At 41.2% G+C, this 23751-nt stretch overlaps 1 protein-coding gene across 1 annotated transcript in view; it reads left to right on the top strand.

Moving 5' to 3' along the window:
* The first annotated feature begins 12248 nt into the window (after positions 1-12248).
* The window catches only part of LOC146785786 (carboxypeptidase B-like), a 46904-nt gene continuing 35401 nt past the window's right edge, over positions 12249-23751 (top strand). Inside the window, exons 1-3 of the mRNA XM_085635045.1 lie at positions 12249-12364; positions 13848-13923; positions 18598-18722. Of these exons, the coding sequence (XP_085491171.1) occupies positions 12300-12364; positions 13848-13923; positions 18598-18722 (266 nt within the window). The 5' untranslated portion in view covers positions 12249-12299. The remainder of the gene's footprint in view (positions 12365-13847; positions 13924-18597; positions 18723-23751) is intronic.

Consider the following 23751-nt stretch of genomic DNA (forward strand, 5'->3'; position numbering starts at 1 on the left):
CTGGTAAGGGAACATCCTTGATATCTGGTCTTGGTTTCGTACAATACTCAAGCACATCCAAACAATCATGATCATCTTCCATCTTTATACCCACATTCTCAATATCCGGCAAAAGTGTCGCTGGATTCACATTCGTACATCTCTCAAGGGTCACATTTGATGCTCCCAAAATCACTTTTTCATATTTAGTCAGCCGACTATTTGACATATGCTGAGTTCTGCTTCTTGTCAAAAGAATTGCCACATTGTGAGGTACGAATACCCTTACAGGATACCCCATTATGATTCCCTCACTTTGTTCCAGGCTTCTGCATGTTGCAGCCACAGATTTTAGACAACCCGGTAAACCCACAGCTACAGGGTCAAGTGTCGATGAGAAGTACGCAATAGGCCTTCTTAATTGCCCATGTTTCTGGATTAACACTGAAAGTGCACATCCATTTCTCTCACTGCAGTACAGTTCAAATTCTTTTTCATAGTCTGGCATACCCAGAGCTGGAGCTTCACACATTTTTGTTTTTAGCTCTTCAAATGCTGCCAATTGTTCTGCATCCAGATCCAATGGATCTGTCATATCACTTTTTGTCAATTTGATCAATGGCTTTGCTATCAGGGAAAAATTAATTATCCACTGACGACAATATCCCACCATTCCCAGGAACATTCTCACTTCTCTCTGGGTTTTTGGAGCTTTCATCTCTCTGATTATTTTGATCCTATCAGTAGTCACTTTTCTCAGACCTTTCTCAATATTATGTCCAAGATAATGCACCTCTTTCTTGCAAAACTGCAATTTGGCTGGGGATACCTTTAACCCTCCATCTCCTAGATGATTCAGTAAAGCTATGGTATCTACTTCACAAGCCTCACGTGTCTTTGATGCCACAAGTAGGTCATCAATATATTGCACTAGTACTGAGTTCTCAGGCATGACCAAACTTTCCAACGATTTCTTCAATAACTGATTGAATATCGAAGGACTCTCCGTATACCCCTGTGGGATACGACACCATGCTAAAATACGCTGGCCAAACCTAAATGCAAAAATCGGCTGGCTGTCATGATGCAATGGAATTGAAAAGAATGCATGACACAAATCAATCACTGTATACCACTCAGCATCATGTGGAATTTGATACAGAATCACTGATGGATTTGGCACGATGGGACAACATGCCACCACAATCTGATTAATTTTTCTCAGGTCCTGCACGATCCTGAACTTGCCATTAGGCTTCTTCAGCCCCATTATCGGTGAATTACACGGACTACTCAGTAATTCTCTCAGAACTCCTTGCTGAATCATTTTCTCAATTATAGGAGTTATCCCTTCAATTATTTCTGGCGTCATTTTGTACTGAGGAATGTTAGGATATGTAATTCCCTCTTTCACTGCAATCTTCACTGGATCTACATTATTCATCAATCCCACATCCTCTCCAGTAAAATCCCAAACTATTCTTTTCACTGTGTCTCTCAGCTCTTGAGGCAGATCCTCCGGATTAAACACTGGAAATGCACCAATTAATTCATTCTCCCTATTTTCTAGAGTCATTCGGTAGAAAACATCATCATCTGGTGTTTCAAAAGCTATTCCATCCGGTGTACAAAAAATTGTGCAGTTCATCTTACATAATAAGTCCCTACCTAACAGGTTCACTGGACTCGTGTCACAGACAATAAATCTATGCATGTCTGAAAATTTCCCTATCTGTACTCTCACTGGTTCAGTAAGACGTGTTCTGATTTGTGTATTGGCTACACCAACTACTTGGATTGCTTCATCCGAGAGAGGAAGATTTCTAACATCTGTTGACCTGACAGTTGATCTTGTCGCACCTGTGTCTACCAAAAAAGTAACACTCTCCTCATTTATTTTCCCATCCACAAATGGTCCTGCCTGGTCTATTTCTAGAGTTGCACCAAGTATGCACTCTTCTTCCTCTCCTCGGCACCGTCAATAATCACCCTCAGACTCACTCCCTTCACTCTTTAACAAGTACTGCTGTACCTTGTTAGTACGTCTTGGTTTGTTTACCTGCTCATCATTGAAGAATCCCGAATCCTGACTGTATTTTTGTACCCCTCTATTCTGCGGTAAAGGTGGTTTTGGCTCTTGACTCTGCTGCTGTCTCACAACTTTCTGCTGTTGTTGCTGTTGCTGCTGGTTATTCCCTTCATTCTGCACCTGTTGATTTAAGGATTTACCTTCATTTAATGGTGGATTAGGACATTCAGATCTCCAGTGTCCCAGTTGGCCACAGTTGTTACACGGAAACTTTTTCTTGGCTTCCTCAAGACTTCCCCTTCCTTTTCCTGCAAATCTTGGCCTATTCCCTGTATTATTTCCTGGATTATTTGCCTGTTCCACTAACCGTGCTTCCTGTCTTTCTGCAACTTTCACTTGTGCCCACATTGCTTTTTCCTTCAGCTTTCTTTGTTTCGCTTCAATTTCATCACTGAAATATTTTGCATGTCTCAGAATCTCATCTACTTTCTTACTCTGCCAATCCACTGTGTGTTCACGAATTCTCTCACCAATTTCAGGTCTAAGACCATATACAAATCGGTATACAAAATGACTCAAATCCTTGTCACCCAGGTGTTCATCTCCACTGAATTGTTTAAAAGCCAGTATCAGCCTTTCGTAAAAAGCATGAACTGATTCTTTTGCTTCCTGTTGTGTTCGATCTATTTTAACCCAGTCTGTCTCTTTTGGTGGAACTTTACTCTTCAGGTATACCATCACCTGCTCATATTTCCTCATCACTTCTGGATCTGGTGCCCCTGTTCTTGAATCTCTTGGATATTCTTCAGTAGGCCAACTCACAACTATTTTACACTCAGTCCACAAGTCTGCTGGAACAATTATATCAAACAGACTATTCAGGTCAACCCACAGCACTTTTGACAATTTCACAAACCTGTCTACCTGCCTATACCACTCGACGGGCTTTTCTCTCAATCGAGGGAAATCATTCGTAAATGATAAAATATCCTGTCTGGTCCATGGAACATGTACATATCCTCCTCCAGGTATTTCTCTCATGGGAAACTGCTCCACTGGTTTCTCTTTTTCTCTTACTGGAAATGCTGAGTAAGTTGTTCTATCTTCAGATTCATCTCTCTTCTTATACCACCTATCTTTCCACTTTTCTACGTCACCCCATCTTCGCAATAATGCCACCATTTCCTTAATCTGTCCTGTTCTACCAGAAGTATTCAAATTCTCTATGTCCTTCTCTGTAAAATCCATCCTGTACGTTTTCTGTAAAGCCTTTACCTTATCAATGTCAACTCCTTGCTCATTTGCTATCGCTCTCAATCTATCATGTGTATTTCTCGCTCTCCATGTTATGCTCTTGCACATAAACATTAATTCACCATCATGATGACTTTTCAGAATTTCTGTCGGAACCGTTCCTGTCACAAGCTCTTCTAATTCTATACGTAATTTAACCACATCAATAACTTGTGAATCTTTATCCTTTTTCTGAAGAACCTTCATCCAGTCATTTAAATCGTCAACTGTTATTTCTGCAGTTTTTCTCACTGGAACCACCTTTTTCTGCGGTTCTAAAATTGGCATTCGTGAACAACCAGGTTCACTAACATCCATTAATTCACTACCTGTGTCATGTCTTGTTTGTCTCAGGTCATTTCTCCCTGTTCTTTTATCTGAATCTCCTGAAGGACCAGCTGAATTTGTCAAATCATTTGCAATATATGGAACTATCAGCCCATTTTCACCTGCTCTCTGTCTGTCAAACATAGGAATAACCGGACCTATAGTTACAGGTACCGTAACAGCTTCCAGATTCATCGTTAACTCTCTAATTTTCTCAGTCAGTTCTGTTGTCGTCTTCGCTAATTGTCTGGCATTTTCCCCACTACCTCGATTCTCTCTCTCTCTGAAAGAACCACTACCTCTTGATTCAGGTGTCATCTTTTCCTTCTCAACTGTATCTCTTATCGGAGAAACAACTGGTGTACTCTCATCTGGTTCTGATCTATATGGAGGTGGTCTCTTGTAAATCATGTCATTTAAGACCTCATCTTCATACTCTCCATATCTTCTCCTATCTGACTCAGAAACCCTTTCTTCTGAAGGAGCAGAAGCTTCAACTGTTCTCATAGGATATAATCCTTCTGACATATTAGCATCCCGCCACCTTTTCATTCGATCATGATGTGTTTCACGATCATGTCTCCTCCCAAACATATATCTGTACTGACCTCCAGTTCTCTGTCTTTCTCGATTTAATACTTCTTCTTCCCATTCCACTAAAGCCTCAAACTGTGTAGGTCTCGGCTTCGGGTCCAGATGTGCCATCTTTTCCCGTAAATTTCTTAACACGGCCAGATTAAATGAACCATGTTCTGGAAATGCTAGAACACCATCTTCTTTAGTATAGCCAACCCAATTCTGCAACCATATACAGGTATGTAATCCATATTTCGCAACCATAAAGGATGCAGGTGTTTTCGCTGGAGGTAGCAACTCACCCTCTCTTGTCTTAACCTCTTTATCCTTGCTAAACCACTTCTTAACCTTTCCAAAGAATGTCTTTTTCTTTTTCTCTTCTTGGTAATACATTTTAGCGAGCACTTATTAAACTCTCTACTTTTTAGGTTGAAAAACTCAATTCTCGCTAACGCACCAGTCCTGGAGCGTCTACGTCACTAAATATCTCTTCCAATCCCTGCGCGACTCACACTAACGCACCAATCCTAGCGCGAACCCTATTCTGAGTCACTATCCAATCAGTGCGCGAACCTTCTGACGTCAGCAGCCGCTGCAGTCTCTGTCTCCTGTCTCTGTCACTCGTCTACCCCTCCTTTACAAAACTCTCAGTAGACTTCGTGTGTCAAAATTTCTACAAAATCTATTAGTTACAACATAAAAACATCTCCATTGTCTGCTCCGCTAACCACAGAATAGTAAAAGAGAGTCTATTTCTCAAGAGTCAACAACTTTACATACATCTCATAACTGTTTCCTCTAGGACGTATCCAAAGAGTCTTACAATCAATAAATGTATATGCATTCACGCACATTCATACAAGAAAAGAAAATATAGTACATACACACAGAATCCTGCTTCTTGAGAACAGCGCACAATCTGTCTCTGTTCAGAATTATAACTCACAACAACTAAGCAGCTTACCTCTGCCCAGTTCTGCAAACAAGCTCAGAGAATACCTATTACTCCTCCCGCAATAAGCTTTAACGGCAATCCTTACGGATCCCTGGGACTTAAGACCAGAGTTTCACAGATAACCTTCACTACGATACACACTCCTTATATACCAGAAATTTCTAATAGTAACATACAATGTCACTGGTTCCGAACCCAGACAATGTGAACGCGCAACTTCAATTGTCACACGTAATTCCTTACAATCCCGTCTTTCCCGAGAGCAGCATATACACCTTCCTCTGCCCTACTACGGAACTGTTTCCAGCTTCCAAGTTCCAGAAGCACTACATATAACTCAACATTACGACTCCAACATATAATATTAGTACATATACCAACAACATCAAAATAAATCAATAATCAATAAGCTAATTTACAAGCAATCTTATCTTATCAGATCAAGACAACCATCTAAACCATCCTCTGCTACCAGAGAAATTGATACAGATCAGGGTATCAGAAATATGCCCACTACCACGGATAGAGTAATCTTCACAGTTACACGCACATGCATTCATCATACGCTAGGGCCCATTTCACTAACATACGCTCCAATACTCTACCAGCAATAAACCTGTGGGAAGAAAACTCCTAAAGCACCCTGCATCTATATCTAGGCGATAGGACCAGTTTAGTGGTTGCCTAACATAATATAAACAATCTATGAACAATAATCATATAGTATTCAATAAATGACAAGGAAAGAAATAATCAACACCATGTTTAAAAATTATATTGCTTTATCTAAAATTAGTCAGAATGAAATCAGAATAAATCATTTCTCATAGTTACCTATTCTAACTAGTGTCAGAACGGGTCAGGACCAGTCTCTCAAAAAGTCTTTCAGGATAAGGTCCTCAGCATCAGTCCTCAGCAACGTAAGTTCACGCGGCAAGGCGACGAAAGAAAGAGTGGGGAGAGCCCTCCCTAAGCTAACATTTTATAATGAAAAAATACAATGAAAACACACATAAATTTGACAAGTAAAACTGTATCACTGAGCAGAACGAGAAGGAAGAGATGTAACTTTGCAACATCTTGAAATCTCCGCTCAGGAAAAGTCACAATACGCATATCACGAAACAGGAACCAAGAATTAGAAACTATTAAAGTATCCATCTCGTTCATTTCCCTCGGCAAACTGGCTTCAGCACAATGTTCTTTCTAAGGCCCTTTGTTTACCAAGGACAACTCATTTCTTTTGGAGATCCTCCAAGCTTGCTGATGTCCTCACGGAAATTTCCATTCAAGGACTACGGTCAGTTGTCTTTAACCGAATTCCAGCAGGGGTCTCCCTTGTCACATCACAGATTTCGCCTGCACCACAGCTCAGCCAGGCTCCAAATTATTCTCAATCATTTCACAAAGGCCTCCATAGGCCACAATAGATCATCTTTAATTAAAGAGACAAAATAAAGATTACTACATCATAATGATTAGACAGTGTTAACCCCACTAATACCCCTATGTGTATGCATTTATCTAGCTTTGCGACATATAGAGCATTAATTCAGACAGCGTTTTGTGCTCAAAATAAATAGCACGCAGCAACGTTTAAACATGAAAACTTGCACGTTATTGTGAATACATAAACAGCACACACATGCTAACCCTCGTGTAACCTTCTCTTGTGTTAGGACAAACAGGTTGATTAATAGAACGCACTTGTACAAGACAAATAATTAGTTGTTAATTATTAATAAATTAATAAAACGCATTGACATGCCAGAGCTCCAAAAGGCCCAGAATTTTCTAACAGAAAACTCTGCTCCAGCAGGTGCAATGGGGTGGCAGAAGCATTATTTACAGTAGACCAAACTTTGGAATAGCCTCCCATCGCATATTAGAGCAATCCCTTCTTTAATGGCTTTTAAGAAGGAGATAAAAACCTGGCTATGTAACCTCTGAAACTACCTCTAACCTGCCCTTCAGATAGCCCCAAGACACCCTCGGGTATTTGCGCGCTTTTATAAATTCCTAACATGACATAACAATTGACAAAACATAATAGCCTCCTCATCTGGAGACTTCAAAGTACAGCCCCAGAGTGGAGACCGTACCATTGGTGAAAGCCTGCAAAAAGCTTGGTTGTTGAACAGAGGTCTCTTTAATGCAAATCTCCAAAGCAACAAACTAATCAGCCTCTTAATGGAGGACAGACCTGAACTGGGGTCTTTGTGGGCTCACCTAGCGACATAGCCACCGACTGGACACTCAGAGTCAAGACAGCAGGACCTATGACTTCAACTACGTCCTCCATAACTTGTAAGACCATAGTCAGATCAAAACCCAATAAACTCAGCGAAGTCATGTTTCATAAATAAAGCTTAGTGATGAACGTAGGACCTGCAAGTAGAACCCAACTTTGCCTCCATCTAGTTGCTAAATTAGAGGAAATCACTAATTGGTACAGCACTGGCCCGACAGTCTTCATCCAGATCTGCAGTCATAGCCACTGGTATGAGAAGGTTGACATGCTTGCACTCAACAGAGATCTGGGAACCAAGCTATACCATATTGATAAGGCCCTGGGAGGAGCTGAGACTGGCCTAGGTTGCTCTGTTTACATTCTCCTGGGCTTTTCCTGGCTGTTTGAACTGCACTATTCCCGCTGGTACAGTACCATGACTGATTTGCAAACAGTTAGACACTCTCTCTAGTGGCACAATGGGCAAAACAAATGTTGGATTGAAATGTGGCACAGAGTCATTACCAATGGCAATGATTTATTAAAGCCTTCAATCCATCAGCTTTCTCTTTTTCTCGTGATGTAAGATGGTCAATCTAGGGACGGCTTTAGTGCTGGTGCACCCCCCCCCCCCCCCAATGACCGTCTCCTTGGAATCACTCACTACCACGCGGCAAAAGTGCCCCTCATCTCATTATAGTCCCTCTTTAACATACATTTTCTTTTAAAGTGATGTTAAAGTCTGCCTTCACTAATCTACTCAGCTATCTACAATAAATACAGACCTGTTCTTTGAAGCAGGCATATTAACCCTCTGCGCTACCTTATGGCGAGTCCATACTGCCACTAGACAAAGCTCTGATCTCTCTCTCTAGCAGGAACATTAATCACGAGTTGTCTTGACATTTTTATCGCTCCTTCAAAGCATGACGCACAAGGAACTCTGCAGCCGGTGCTTTTAAATCTTAAGTTATTGCTAAACACCTGAGGTCAGTGTCCCCACCCCCCTCCAGGTCAGCGCCCAGTGCAGTCACACTGCTCTAAAACCATCCCTGGATCAATGTCTGTCTAAGCAGAAATATTAAGGTCCAGACTTTGACTAATACAAAAGGTCATACAGTTCAACATTCTGCCATTCTTTATAGCCTTTTAGATAGATTTAATGTAAGGAACCCTTTCAGCACTGCCGAAATATAAACTTAAAGTTCAGAAGACGATTTAAATAAAATTAAACACTTGTATTGTATGTAGCAAGTTATGAAATGCCAAGCCAAGAAGAAACACTATTCAAGGAGAGAAAACAAAAAGTAGTTTGTATTGTAAATATAAATTCATTTATGCATAAATTTAGAGCCTTTACAATGAATGCAGACAAACTGTAGTGTGCAACAAGAATTCAGTTGATAAATAAAACAAATTTCATTGCGCGCACTGCAATGTAGCGATGCAATGCAGCGCATGCAATGAAATTCGTTTTATTTCTTTATTTATTAACTGAACTCAGTTCTGCCTTCAGCAGGAGTTTACTACCCCCCCACGCTGCCCCTCCACCACCTCGCCTCACCGCCCACAGCACTCCCACGAGGAGCCGCCTCTGAAATCAACCCGTCTAAAACACCACACCCAAAAGTCCTCTTCCCCACCCCACCACAGATCTTTTAAGCAAAAAAAAACTACTAAACCTGTTACCTCCTCCCTACATCCATCACTACCCTTCAAGTGTACAAAATGCTCCGTATGATCAGGCCTAGCCCTCCCAAACCCGAGCCCAGCCCTCTCACAAACCAACCAACGCTCCCTATCTGATCCGAGCCCTTCCAAGGACAAACCCAGCCCTCACAAGGACCAACCCAGCTCTCCCAATCCCAACCCCAGCCCACCCAAATAACATCAAAGAGATGCCTGGACTGCCCACTAGATGCCCCATCCTGGGGAGGTTTGCCTGGCAGTGTTCTGCTTGGAAGTTTAGGTGGCACAGCAGTGTGCTGGACCACATTCCGGATTTTAGACTGACCATTGCCCTTTGTTTTTAGATCCCAATTTGTACTACATATAAACAACTTGGTTTAATTAGAAACCTTTGTCCGCAAATTGCTACTTTTACTACTTGTTGTTATTGGCTAATTTGGGATTTGTGACTACAGCTGTGTTTGTTTGAACATGATAGCTGATCCTTTTGCAGTGGTAAGTATGGAAAGATCTTAGGACAAGTTATGGTTTTCAGACGACGAGGGGCAATGTTCAATGGATGTATATGTAGGATAAATTCCAATTAGGGCTGACATTGCTTTAGGTGGGATCTGCTATGCTAAGTATTGCAGCATGACTTGGCCAATGTCCACGTATTTCTGCTTACTGTACTACCTGAGATGTAGGGTGGCTATGTGTTCAAAGTTTGTATTTGTTTCTCCACCCATGTGGGGTATTGTATTGTCATACCTAATTGGTACTTTGGGTGCACGTGTGCCCTTTTTTATGTGTGTTATTTCCACATACTTGTAATTGATGTCTGACAACTGCTATTGCTGCTGTGTTTTTTCTCAGGACTTGCACTTACACATTAGCAACAAGTGCATGGCACTTTGTGACTGTATTGGTTGTCTCTGATATAACTCATGCCCCCTGTCCTGTACACATGGAGACATTGAAGAAGGCGCAATATGGACTGTGGCCTTGGCACGTTGCCTTCCAGGAGTCCCTCTGGTTTGGGTAACCTAAATCTGCAGGGAGTCTTTCCCTACTGTTGCATTCACTGAAGTATGAATACAATTTTTTAGCCCTCTGCTATCAAACACTCATCTTACTGTTGCATTCAGTGGAGTGGGAATAGTAAGTTGTACCCCTCAGCTATCCAACACTTTACCTACCATTGCATTCTTTGGAGTGGGAATAGTATTTTATTCCCCTCTGCTATCCAACACTTCCCCTACTGTTGCTCTCACTGGAGTGGGAATAGTATTTTTTTCCATTCTGCTATCCAACACTTTCCCTACTGTTTCTCTCACTGGAGTGGGAGTAGTAATTTGTACCCCTCCGCTATTCAACACTTTCCCTACTGTTGCACTCACTGGAGTTGGATTCGTAGATTTAATTCCTCCACTATCCAAAACCTTCCCTACTGTTGCACTGACTGTATTGGGAAATGTAAGCTTAAGTATTTTTTTAATAGTTTAATGTTTTAATTTATTATAGAATATTTGTTATATTTTAAATTATTGATATATATATTTTTATTTTTATATAATTTTAAACTATTAAAATAAATTAAAAATATTAGTTTATTAATTATTTTAAAGTAAATATATATATTTATTTATGTTTGCATGTTTATAATTTTTTTAATTAAGTTTATTTGTTATGTTTTGTTAAAATGTATTTTCACATTTAATTAATTTTGTTAAAATTAATAATGATATTTCATATATATTATTCTATTTTATATATATATATATTTAAATTGATATTTTTTACATCTATATTTTTTTCATAGATATTTTTGTTTCGATATTTTTGTACTTACCTGTTAGGTATGGGAGTCAATATTTTTGTAGTCGTTATTTTTTATCGATATTTTTAACATCGATATTTGTGTAATCGATGTTCTATCAGTGAACCATTGGCAAGATGTCCCAGTGTGATGACTTGGAAACATGTTGCTCACACACCTCCACTCATACTGATCAAGCTTTGCTGAGGATTCCATTTAGACGGGTATGTGTGACACTTACTGGCAGTTGCGCCATGACGGTGTAAAATTTGTCGGCATTGAGCAGATACAGCAGTCGTAGGACATGTGGATCGGCTCCATGGCACCTCAGAAAGTGAGAAGCTGTGTACAGGTGTGTTTCAGCCTTCGTTCCCTCCCTATTCATCAGCTCTGATGAGGTGGTTGGACCCCCCATAGTCGGCTCATCTGAAAGGCACATCGTAACTGGGAGGATGATGTGTACGGCCGTCAGCTCTCTGACTAGCTCCATTAGTTCTTTCTGACACCACCATGGTAGAAATTTCCTGGCAGAGTTTGAGGGACCACCGTAGTCGGTGTTCTGTGTACACGCATGCATTGTAATCTGGCAGTTGGACAGACTGCTTCCGACAATACCGCGGCGGTCCGACCGCCGCTGATTTGTCCGTGGAAGCTGGTCCGACCGGTATCGTAATGAGTTCCTATGTGAGGTGCTGCAGAACTTGTGGTGCCTTTACACCAGCACAAACTGTTGTTAAAGTTGGCGCAGGGTGCTCGTAATGTCACTTCTGAATCTACACCCCTAAAACACTATCGGCCAGAGTGTTCACCCAGTAGGGATGATGTTTAAAGATGTTCAATACTCCCTGAAGTAATTTAGTTGGAGACAGAGCTGTTGTAGGTTCTAGCTTTGCATTAGTAGACATGCTCAATTTGATCAGTTAACAAACTTTGCATAGTTATATATGAATTAGTTCCTTTGGGAAGATACCTCTTGAATAGTGTTTTACTAAAACTGAGGAAGCTTGTAAATGCTACACATCTAAAGTATGCAAGTAGTTGGTAAATTGGCGTAATTATGCTACAGCAAATTATGCGATTTACGCTCACCCCTACTTTAAAGATTAAAACAATGCTGGACTTCCCTTTCCTTTTCTTTAGTGCTTTAGAAAAACGATTCGCTTTCCTCACAGGGGTTCCACTGCAATAATTTTCAAATCCATTTGTGAATAGGGACTTACACGTGCAAGGCCTTCTGCAGGGGATATTATGGTGAAATAAGACATGGGAACTTCCACCCACGGTCGCAGGTGTGCACAGGCTGGCTTGGAAAAAGTCAGGGTCAGGCTGATTATGAAATGGCAAGTGTTCTAGATAGGGAAACCAAACATCACGCCGGGGTATTTAAGGGGCAAGGTGCGCAGGGAGAGCCTGAGAGGTCAACATGTGGGCCATACTGCTGCTTGTGAGTCTTGCAGCTGTGTCTGCGAAACCTGACAACTTCCACAGGTAAGGACTGAGTGTGTGCCCGTATACTACACACCCCTCTTTACTTCTGTATTTTTTAAACTTCAAAAAACAGATTGCGTTGCATGTTACTCCTTTGTCAGACAGAGGATATGTAATGAGCTAAAGCTGCATTGGTCTCAGTCACGTGATCTTGTGTCTCACAAAAAGCTAGGCCATGCGAGAGGTCATGTGAGAGGTCATAGCTCAGTTGATCCGTTTTGCAGCAGAACGTCCTGTTCAGGAATTCCTACAATAAATACTCATATTTGCTGTTTTTAAGGACAGTTTTGGTCATCTGGGGTTGTGAGACGATGAAGCAGTATGTGCAGCCTTAGAGGTCACGCAAATAGTAAACAAACATTGGCAAAGTTGATAGGCCTTGGCGAGCGTGCAATACTTGTTTTATCTATTCTGTAAACATTTTCAATATACAAACTTGATCAACAAAAATATGCAAATATAGGGTTGGTGCAGCAGCCCATGCAAACCAGCCCCGGTACCGAAGTCCACTCCTTTTCAGGCAGCTGTGCACAGGTGGTCAGGGAAAACGCAGTCATTCACAGTGCGCCCTCCTATACATTGGTGGGGAGAAGCAAAATGTGACGGCTTCTTGGACAGACCAATTGATGAAGAGTACTAAAGAAAAGTCACTGTATTTTATGTATGTGTGTATATATATATATATATATATATATATATATATATATATGTGTGTGTGTGTGTGTGTCCAAGTAACTAGCTCTTCTATAAGGATGCTGCTCCCAACGGGTATGGGGCATTGTGTCGGGAGCGGACTCGTTCATCAAATATGCAGAAAAAACATTTCCTATGGGAACAAAGAAAACAGCCGCGGCCCGTGGAGGGTGTTCCGTGGGGCGGAAAGGCGGGGCGGGGGAGGGGCAGGGTGGGGGGTACTAAAAACCGGAATATGGATAATTGGAGGTAAGTAAACAATTAAATAAATAAAACGAATTTCGTAGCGCGCGCTGCATCGCAATTCGCTGCTGAAAGAAAACGCGCACTCAGGACAGGAATCCAAGTTATTTATTTTCCCTACACCAGTGTGGTGCTGGAACAATACATCACTTTGATTTTGGATTCCAGACCCCGGTGTGTGTTTTGTTTGTTCCCATTGGAAACATTTTTTCTGCACACACACACACACACACACGCACACACACACACACACACACATACATATATACATAAATACATATATATACTAAAATTAGCGATATATATATTTAGATATCTATATGTCTCTCATTGTGGTTTATATGTATATGTCTTTCATTGTGTTTTTTTTGGAACTCATGAGTCAGCGAGACAGCTAGAGCTTTCTCTAGGCCACACCTATAAATAATTGGTGAAAAGTAAACCAATATTTTAAGGAAAAATAAACATTTACAAGTGTATCAACAATAAGTGGTGTGATATATGAATAACAAAATATTTGTAATTTTTTTTTGTGTAAAATCCTTAGGGATAAGGTTTTTCGTGTCACCCCGCAAAATGAAGAAGAGGTAGCATTCGTGACATCTCTGACCAGTTCAATGCAGGTACAGTGTTCTTGCATAGTTATTTCAAAACAACTGGCACACCTCAAATTCATGTTCTCCTTCATTTTTGCTGCTTTCACATGTTTTTAATATAAATATCATGAATATCTGAACTCATGCAGGACACCACTGGTTTTAGGGATTGCGATCAGGCTCACACATTTAACTCAGAATTTCTCCGAAGTAGTGCTTGAACACACGGCACGGAAACAGAGAGGCAACCGTGGATTACTCTCTCTGAGCTGTGCTGTCTGTGGAGTATGGGCCTGCTTTAGATCTCGGCGGATGGGTTACTCAGTCACAATGGTAATGGATATCCCGGCCGCCAAAATATAAATCCCATTATATCCTATGGGATTCACATTACAAACACAGTGGTGATGAAGTAACCCGTCTGCTAAGATCTAAATCGGGCTCTATGTGAGCTCATTTCAACTGAAGCTCACAAACGACTTCATACATCAAAGAAACAAAATATATATATTCATCTGCTCGCTGTCCTCTAAACTATCAGGTAGAGTGAGCAGCATGCTATTTATTTTTAATAATCACGATCCCAGAGGTCAATGCAAAAATTTTCAAACGAGCATTGGATTTCACATTATTGTAGTTAAATACATATTAAATCAAAGAGATTTTTTATGAAATAACAATCATTCACTTGAATGATTGCCCATGAGAAACTGAACTGGTCAGATCTCAACTATAACCTGACCACTCAGTTCCCCAACTGACATCTTTATATTAACTCTAAAGTCTGCAGATGTGACACATTAGTTTACAAGGGGACGTCAAAATGGAATCTACAAGTGGGATGGGGGGACCAAAGAGGAAGAAGGATCTGCCCTCCACTAAGGCCCTCGTTGTGAGCAGCATGGACCCATACCCAGTAAATACGCACCACTGGATCAACATTAACGGGTGTCCTGTTACCGCGATCACTGAGAGTGTCGGGAGTGTTGTGTTCTGGGGTGTCAATTCACTTGTCTCTCTGGATATGGTTAGGAGAACAAGTGAGACACCACAAATAGTCAGACTCTGGCTCATGGATACAGAGGGGGTATGGTGACTCAGCCCCTATTTACAGATGTTCAGTGGTAGCAAGCATAGTTCTGTTCCTGAGCAGAATCCCTGCAACAAAAGGATATCTTGGAATCCTGGCAGGCTGCCTGTGGGAGGGGGGTCCATATGAGTGAAACATATATGTATGTTATATGTGACCTTCAGACAGGGTGGAATTGAAAACAAAAGCCAGTCCTGGCAAAATTGTTTGAAACCTGAAGACACTGCAGGAGGCCTCGACTAGAATAGGGTCATGGGGGCTTTCATGGTTAGGTCATGGTAGCCCACCCAAGTGTGACAGCTGCCCCTTAGCCTCAATGGCGCAGCAAAACTTCATGGGGCCCCCCTGCAAAGTACATGGAGTCAGGAGCTCTCAGGCCAAGGGCCCGTCGCCCATGCACAGTGCTGGTGGTGGCAGTTAATGCTACGCCACTGGCTAGCCTGCTAAAGTCAAGGGTGTGATATAACCTATTTGTTTTCACTTGTGAGGTTTTTAACGGCATTACATAAGTAAATGGCAGATATAGAAGCGAGTAGCGAATTCTTTGCCTCAGAAATGAAGTTAAATATGCTTGTGTTGCACTTATTTTTGCAGCCTTTTAGTGTTAGTTTTTTATTAGTGATTTTTTTCATTTTTTTTTTTCATCAATCCCCCATTTTGATGCTCTTACCTTGGAAACATAATTTTTGACATGTCACATTAAAAAAAAAGAAAAACTGTAAAACTAGGGAATGTTCTTGCATTGTTTTCCTCACGGTGTAAAATGGCTATGCAAAGCAAAATCCTGATTAGAGCGCTCGTGGGCTGACAGATCCAGACTGGCGTTTTTAATTATCCTTGGATGAGGAGGAGGAGGGAGTCGCTGACCTCGACGTGAAATGTAAACAGCTGCAATTAACGAGACGCGTTCCCCTCCCTTGCATCTGTCCTCCACACCCCTCAAGGTAATGAAAACGGCTGTTCGGTTCCAGCAGGGTCCCCCCTCCCTGCCTCAGAATGCCAGCAGCGCCAACAAAATCACTACACAGTTTTAGGCGCGTTGTAGCAAAAAGTAAGCAGGACACCTAATCTAAGGAAGCAAAGGAGAAATTCGAGGCTATAACTTGAGGAGAGATGCGCACACGACAGTTCAACTGTGAAAGAGGAAGTTGATTTCCTGACACTTAGGCCCTGATAGGGAGTGTAGGCGCTATTCATCACACCTTATAAATATTGATGCCACCCGGTACCTTATTCATAGGGTGCCATAAATATCACCTATTGCAAGTTTCTGGGGAGTGACAACATCACATGCATATGTTGGTGTTTAGCCCATCAAATTTCACATGATTCAGAAAGTACTGTAAGCTTTTCCCCTTTAAATATCGGGAGGTTTGACCTGGCAAAATTAAACAGAGGCTAAATTACTTAACAAATCAGAAAATTATCATATATGTCAAATATCTTCCAACTCATAATTCCGACCCCTGCCTAACGCACTAGTAGGAAAGCACCAACCTACTCGTAATGAGACCCTCTAAAGTGCAAGCATTAGCATAGTAGCGCTTCGACATACCTGTAACATTATTTGAAACATATGGGGCATGAAAAAAATGGAGCAACCCTTGGGAAAACAGATCTCTAATAAACGAGGTAAGGGGTTTAACATTAATTAGGCAACTGGAGCCCTCATGCCATATTTACTGGTGCAATTTTCAATAATTTCCACCAATATGTCTCATTTAACATAGATTGCTCTGTTGACTAGTGGTGCAATATTTTGCAGCAGTCACTTGTTCCAACTGTCTGTGGAGAGGTCAGTACAAACTTGAATGTGCACTAACGCTCCAGCATGTTCACAATTGGTGTCACTCTCCACTGAACTTTAGTTTCCTCCAAAGTGGCTGCAAGATATGTGAATTAAAAGTATGGCTCAGGGCTTCTGAGAAGGCGCCTAGTCCGCAAGATTGAACGTTTCTTTAAATGTCTGAATGTTTGCGGAGTACAGAGCTAGGGATGTTTAAATAAAGGGGGTGCTCCTGTGGACACTATGTGAAACTGTTGCTGCTGCCACAAGGGTAGCGGGTGGACTGCAACCACTATGGTCTGGTACTCACCTATGTCCCCTACTCCAACGACAGACTCTGGGTTTATGGATGGCACCTCCCTCCCCCCAGCATAACGGTATTGGAAACCACACCAAAATGATATATTTTTGGATTAGGGGGGTGTAACCCCCCGGCCGTATTTATTAAAAATTAGCAAACAATTTGTAAAACATTATTAAGAAAAACAGATTACGGGCCCGCAGCCGGCCCGGTGAATGTTCCTGTGGGGAGCAAGAACAAGAGTCTGTTCTGCTTCCCACGGCCCCCTTTTAAGGAGGGCGCCCAGGCTGACCAGATCAGACCGGTCTACCTGGGCGCAGGCTGGACGGTTTCGAGCCGGAAGCACCAAAGTGCTTCCAGTTCAAGAGGCCGCCTCTTCCATTGGTCGATGCGGGGGAGGGAGCGCCGCGTCATTTGCTGACGCGGCACCCCCCCTTCTCCTGGACGGGGACTAGTGTGACCGCCATAATGGCGGCACGGTCTATGCTAGCCCTCGCCTTCTCCAATTGCAGCCCCCCCAGACCCTGTTCATAGTATTGACAAAACAGTGTCCATGTCGGCCCTCACCCCCTTCCCCACCCTCCCACAGGGCTTTCTGTATTACTTCAGTTCGAAGGAGTTTCTTCTGCTCCTCAGGCTGAAGATGCTGACAGAAGGGACCCGGCCACAACTACATGCAGCTCCTGAGGTTCAGGCCGGATGACTCCGGGCCAGGGAGTATTGGGTCTGCAGTTTACTAACAGGATAATCCTGGGCACATATGCAACTAAAGAGACACAGCAGGACCGACACCTCTCTGTGCAACTCATAATGGGGCCCCTAGAGAGAGAGTGACAGATGGAAAGGGAGAAAAAAGTATCTAGTAAACTGCATTGCAATAAAAAGAGGTGCAAGGACCTAGAAAGCATGAGGTAAAAGAGCCAATCTAAAATTATCTAAATTGTGATTGACAATAGCTGAAGCTACTGGCTGATTTTTTTTATCACAAGACAATGACTAAAGTGTGATAACCACCATCTTCCTTTCAGTTTATGTTAAAGTGTATTGGATAAAATAGGTCTTTTGATGACAGCCAAAGATAAAGTTGCTGCTAGGTGAGACCTAAAAGGCCTTTTGGTGTTGATATTTCAATCCAACATCCTATGTTGAAACATAGCATGTGAATCAAGAAATATTCTTTATATTGAAAATGCCTATATGGTGAAGCATGGGTCTTTGTTATATACGTGTATATATTCCAACACTTTTAGGTCTGGAAATGGTATGTCTCCTTTAAGTTTTTTGGCCTGTTCGAATCCACCATAAATAATCATGGCATAATCATTGGGTATTAATGGTTCCCATAACTTTTATTTCTTCCTTCAATGTGTTCAGTGCTGACTATTATTCAATGAAAACATTCATATACAATTAATTATAGATACTCAGGTGATAGAACATTAAGTTACACACAGAATATAAAATATTCATGTAAATTTATCACAAACATTTTTCTTCTTTAATTTTTTTGGGCCCTCTACTTAGGTTGACTTCTGGCACCCAGAATCTGCTGAACTGATAACAGCTGGAATTAATGTGGATTTCCATGTTGAAGCCCATAAAACCTACAGGGTGGACAGAATTCTTGCAGAAAGTGGAATACAATACAAGTACGTTCATCTTGACATGACATTCTTTTTTGCTTGACTTTTTCTTTTTTTTAAAAATTATAGCACATTTTCTGTAACTGTTCACACAACTTACTGGCGTTAGAAGTCTGCTCTAAAGTCAGCGGCTATTTTATCACATGGTATAGTTTTTCGATGACAAGAGTAACTCAGGTAATCTCTTAATAATAGCGTGACTTAGTGGTAGTTTTACTAATCTATATATTTTAAGCCTCCTTAAGATTTGCAGTACAATGGTGATCTTAGAAATCAAACAACTGTAGTTCTAGAGGAAAGCTTAGCAAGACATTTGTGTTTTATTGATATCCATAGTGGCTATAATATGATATATATGATCATTCACCCTTCAGAAGCCCTCTAGAATATATACAAATAATTTTCTTTGAAGATATAACTTAGATTCAAAACAATGACACACATCTGAGGTTCTGGATTTAGGCTGGTGAGATTCAGGCAATGTCTGTCTGCACTAATTCTGTGATGAACATCGATGGACTACTTCCTCCAATGACCTGATGGAGTACAGACTCTTGGAGGAAGGACTTTACACCCCCTGCCCTATTCAGAATGGAATGTGTAAAATCTTTTTCACTGTCTATCACTAGGAGAAAAAACGTTAGCAAATTACAGGAAAAAAGCAATGATGACCCCCCACTTCCTGGGAGGGAACGAAAAAAGAAATTCTTATCTAGGAGGTTATTTTTGAAAAAAAATGAAACATTTGAAAAGTTTGATGGCCAGCCATCATGGATAATCATACCATCTGTCAGACTTTGTCTACGCTGACAAAAGCTGCCTTGACGGTGAATCCCCTCCATGTAGAGAGTTGTCTGCAAGACCTGTAGACAATTCTAAATGTGGCGGCTGGAGGTCCCTTAGGATGGCGAAGGTATTTTCTGCCATAATCAAACTTAAGTAAATTCTGTCCACCAAACTCTAAATCAGGCCCCAAGTCTGACGGTTTTATGAAGTGAGGTTGAGAGGTGGAATTTTACATCCTTAACAAGGGCGAGATGGCACCAGGCTGTCTTGCTTTCCTTGTTACTGTATTTCTTGTATGAGAACTTGGTGTCAAGGGTGAAGCCAAGTTATTTTGCATTCTTTGTCACTTGGGAGATGAAACCATCTAATGTCCGACGTCTAACATTTGTGTTTGCTTTTAGTATTGACAAATTAAAGGAATTCTGTCTTAATCATGTCCAGTATTAGGTAAGCATTGAGATCATATTGGGAATTAGAGCAAGGCATGTTTTGAGCTAATGGATTTTGCGAGGAGTGGAATTTGGAAGGTAGCGTAATTTGTTGTTGGTATATTGATGGATTTTGATGTGGTTGTTGATAAGAGGGTTACAAGAGATAGAAGATGCTGGGGGACCAGATGGAGCCTTGGACACTTTGCAGTTTCTGGGATCGTGACGTTCACATCTGCGAGAATTGGTGGTAGTAGGTGAGGCTGGAAATGAACCATAGTATGACCATGACAGAAAAGCCCGTACATGTTTGCAGTAACCGAATTAGTGATTGGTTTTGACTGTATTTGAAGCGGCATAGTGGTCGAGTAGGAGCAAAAGGTTAGGGTTCTTCTTTGCCAGCAATCAGGAGCTCACCATCAACTATTTTTTAAAGGTCATAGTCTGTGCTGCCGTGAGGTCTGAATACGGATTGGTCGTCCTCTCGAAGGATATTGTTGCTAATCTGATATGACTGCTTCTGTCCTACTCCAGGCTCAAGGGGGGCAAAGTCAAGCATTTCTAGGAGAAAAGCATTCTCAATAAGGGGGAAATATTGCGATCCACAAAGCTTTTTTGACGAGAAAACATATCATATAACATTACAAGGTTTCCACTTTGCCTCGCCAGCAGTTACTAATCAGGTTGGGGTATATTATCAAGAAACGGCGTTAAAATTATCGCCTCTTTAGCAGCAGAAAACTGCCGCTAAAGCGGCGATAATGGGCTTGATAATATGCCCTTGAGAATTCCCATAGAAGCCCATGTTCTGGTGTCAACATGGGCTTCTATGTGAATTCTCTAGGGCATATTATCAAGCCCATTATCACGGCTTTAGCAGCAGTTTCCTGCCGCTAAAGCAGTGATAATTTTAACGCCGTCCTTGATAATATGCCCCCCTGTCTTTTACTGCTTTGAGACAAGGGTAAAGGAAAGAGGGGAAGCAATAGAAATTCAACAGGGCTCTTGCAGTAATGTTAACTTTCTGTTCCAGGTGTTGCCATCTGCTGCTGGCGACTATCCCTATTTGATGCACTTGCACCCAATGTTATATTGTTGCAAAGTAAAACATCACAAAACCATTTACCTTGAGGTGCAGTAAGAAATTAAGCATGCCCCATAAACTTTTATCCACCATGCTTTCCCCCTGTTTAAACCCTGTTGCCCCTGAAGATTCCAAATATAACTTCAGACTTCATCAGCCAAAGACAGACATTTCCTAAAGATAGTAAACAATCACACTTCTTTAATACACCGTCTGGTTGGCTGTTGTCAAGTAACTACCTTGCTTAAGAACAACAGAGCACTGGAGGTGGTTTATGCCATTAATACTGGTGAAGAAAGGTAACAAAAAAAGGCATGAATGTAAAAATGGTGAAATGTCAAGAATTGCTAGAGTAAAATCCCTTATTTAAAGGGTTTAATACTAGGCCTGGGCAATTACACCTGCTCACATAAATAAGAGTCTGTTGGAGCAAAGATCCTATTGCAGAAGCCCAGAAACAATGAATTTAGTGAGCGCAAGCGGCTGGTGCTGTTTGTGTTCTGTTGAATTTATCCGCCATTTTCTTAGGGTAAAATGCATTTTTGTGTCCATTTTGAAACCAATGATGCATTTTGCGCTGAGAAAATAGCATTAAATCCTTGGTTACGCTCCTCATGTAATTCCATATAACCTCAACTCATTTTGCTGTAATTCCGCATAATTTCGCTACTGCAAATTATGCGAGTTATTTCCAACCCCACGTAAAACATCCTGATAATATGGGATTACATTGTTTTGACATACATCTTACAAATGGACACTCATTTTAATATGAAATTAAAATGTAATTAAAGGTGTAAACTGAATTTAATTTAATTTAAGACATTGTAAGGTCTTTAGAGAAGAGCAAAAAAAGATGTTTTGTAGACAACATGCCAAAATGCAATTCATGTTTTTTCTCTGTGGTTGTCTGAATTTCCTTTCAAACGTCTTTACCTAACTTTGCTACTTCTTTCTCTGAGGGAACTGCTATCCTCTTTATCTGACAGCAGTTCTGTGACTATAGTGACTGTAGTGGGAGTGATTATACATTTCATTTATTTTGGGTGGGTTTAATCCAGAAAACATTACAATACACTCTTAAAAATTCCTAATATTGAATGGAATACAAAAGGTCTTAATTAACGTTGATAGAATATTATGACAACCATATTGCTAAGTTCTTAGAAAACAAAAATGAGGGAATGGGAATAAGAATGAGTTTTGTGTCGTGCCTACACACATGCACACACATGCACACATCCATGCACACATTGAACCATGAACGCAAATATGCACTTGTTCACACAGATCTACAAACACGCATAGACCTCCAGCAAGTGCAGCCGAAAGGCATGAATTAGGTTTTTGGTGAAAGCATAGTGGGGCATATCAACAAGCAGGCGATAAAAAATTATCGCCGCTTTTGCGGCCGTTTTCGGCCGAAAAGCGGCGATAATTTTATCGCCTAATCAGCAAGGTCACGCTATCGCGTGAAACCTTGCTTTAGCGTCAGGATTTCTAACGCCCAGCTTTGCATCTCTAATGAGATGCAAAGTGGGCGTTCCTGACCTGGCATGACAGGAGAAATGTCGCTAAGCGACATTTCTCCTATCAGCAAGCATAACACTATGAAGCATAGCGTCAGGAAAAATAGCGATAACACCTGTTATCGCTACTTTCCTAACACCTGCTTCAGGACTGACTTAGCCATGATATCCTATGGAAGGAGGATATCATGGCTAAGTTTGTGAGTCCCTATCAACAAGCTAACGTGAGATTATCGCTGGGTTTCCAGCGATAATCTCACGTTAGCCTGTTAGCGCCAGGATTTTTATCGCTGATGAGATAAGCGTTGCTAATAGCACGCTATCTCAGCGATAAAAATCGGCGCTAGCCGGCGATAATTATCCTGGCGCAAAGTGCGCTCAGCGATAATTATCGCCGGTTGTTGTTGATATGCCCCAGTATGTATAGTACCATACAGCGCTGTAAGACATGTTAAAGGGCTAAATGTGATAGAAGGGTTTAACGAAGGGAATATGCGTGAGTGGAATGAGTAAGGAGCCCTTTAATTGGAATAATTTTCATTATTGAAAGTAATATCTTGTTTATTACACCACAATGTTTTAGCATACGAAAGCAAATTATACTTTCTTTTATAATTGTTATGCAATGTGTTTAGCTATCTCTTACTTTTGTGTGAGTTAATACGTTCTTTGATTTCTTGCTGTTTTCATGGTGCATTATTGAATTGCTCCTTCTATTTGTTCCCATCACAAAAAATTATACGATCGTATTTCACTCACATAGGGGCATATCATCAAGGGCTTTATCCCCGCTTTTCTGGCTTTAAAAGCCAGAAAAGCGGAGATAAAACCAAAGCCCTATCAGCAAGAGGGTGCTAATATACGTATTCGCATGTTAGCACCCTTTTACACCACGCCTACCTTTGTGTCTCTAATGAGATGCAAAGTGGGCGTTCCTGACATACACTACATGTCAGGAGAGCAATAACGTGTCTTTGCGCTATCAGCAAGGATGCCCTTGCATTTTAGCAGACGTTAGTTTTTGGAGAAAACTGCTGTTTTCTCCAAAAACTAACGTCTGCTAAAATCCTGACTAAGCCACCCCTAACATTGGGGGTGGATTATGCTGATACGACCACAGGGTCGTATCAGCAAGGTTATCGCTCTTTTGCAGGGAACATCGCTGGAAAACCAGCGATGTTCCCTGCAAAACGACGATAACATCGCTA

This window comes from Triturus cristatus, chromosome 11 (genome assembly GCF_964204655.1).
Source record: "Triturus cristatus chromosome 11, aTriCri1.1, whole genome shotgun sequence".
NCBI classification, from domain to species: Eukaryota; Metazoa; Chordata; class Amphibia; order Caudata; family Salamandridae; genus Triturus; species Triturus cristatus.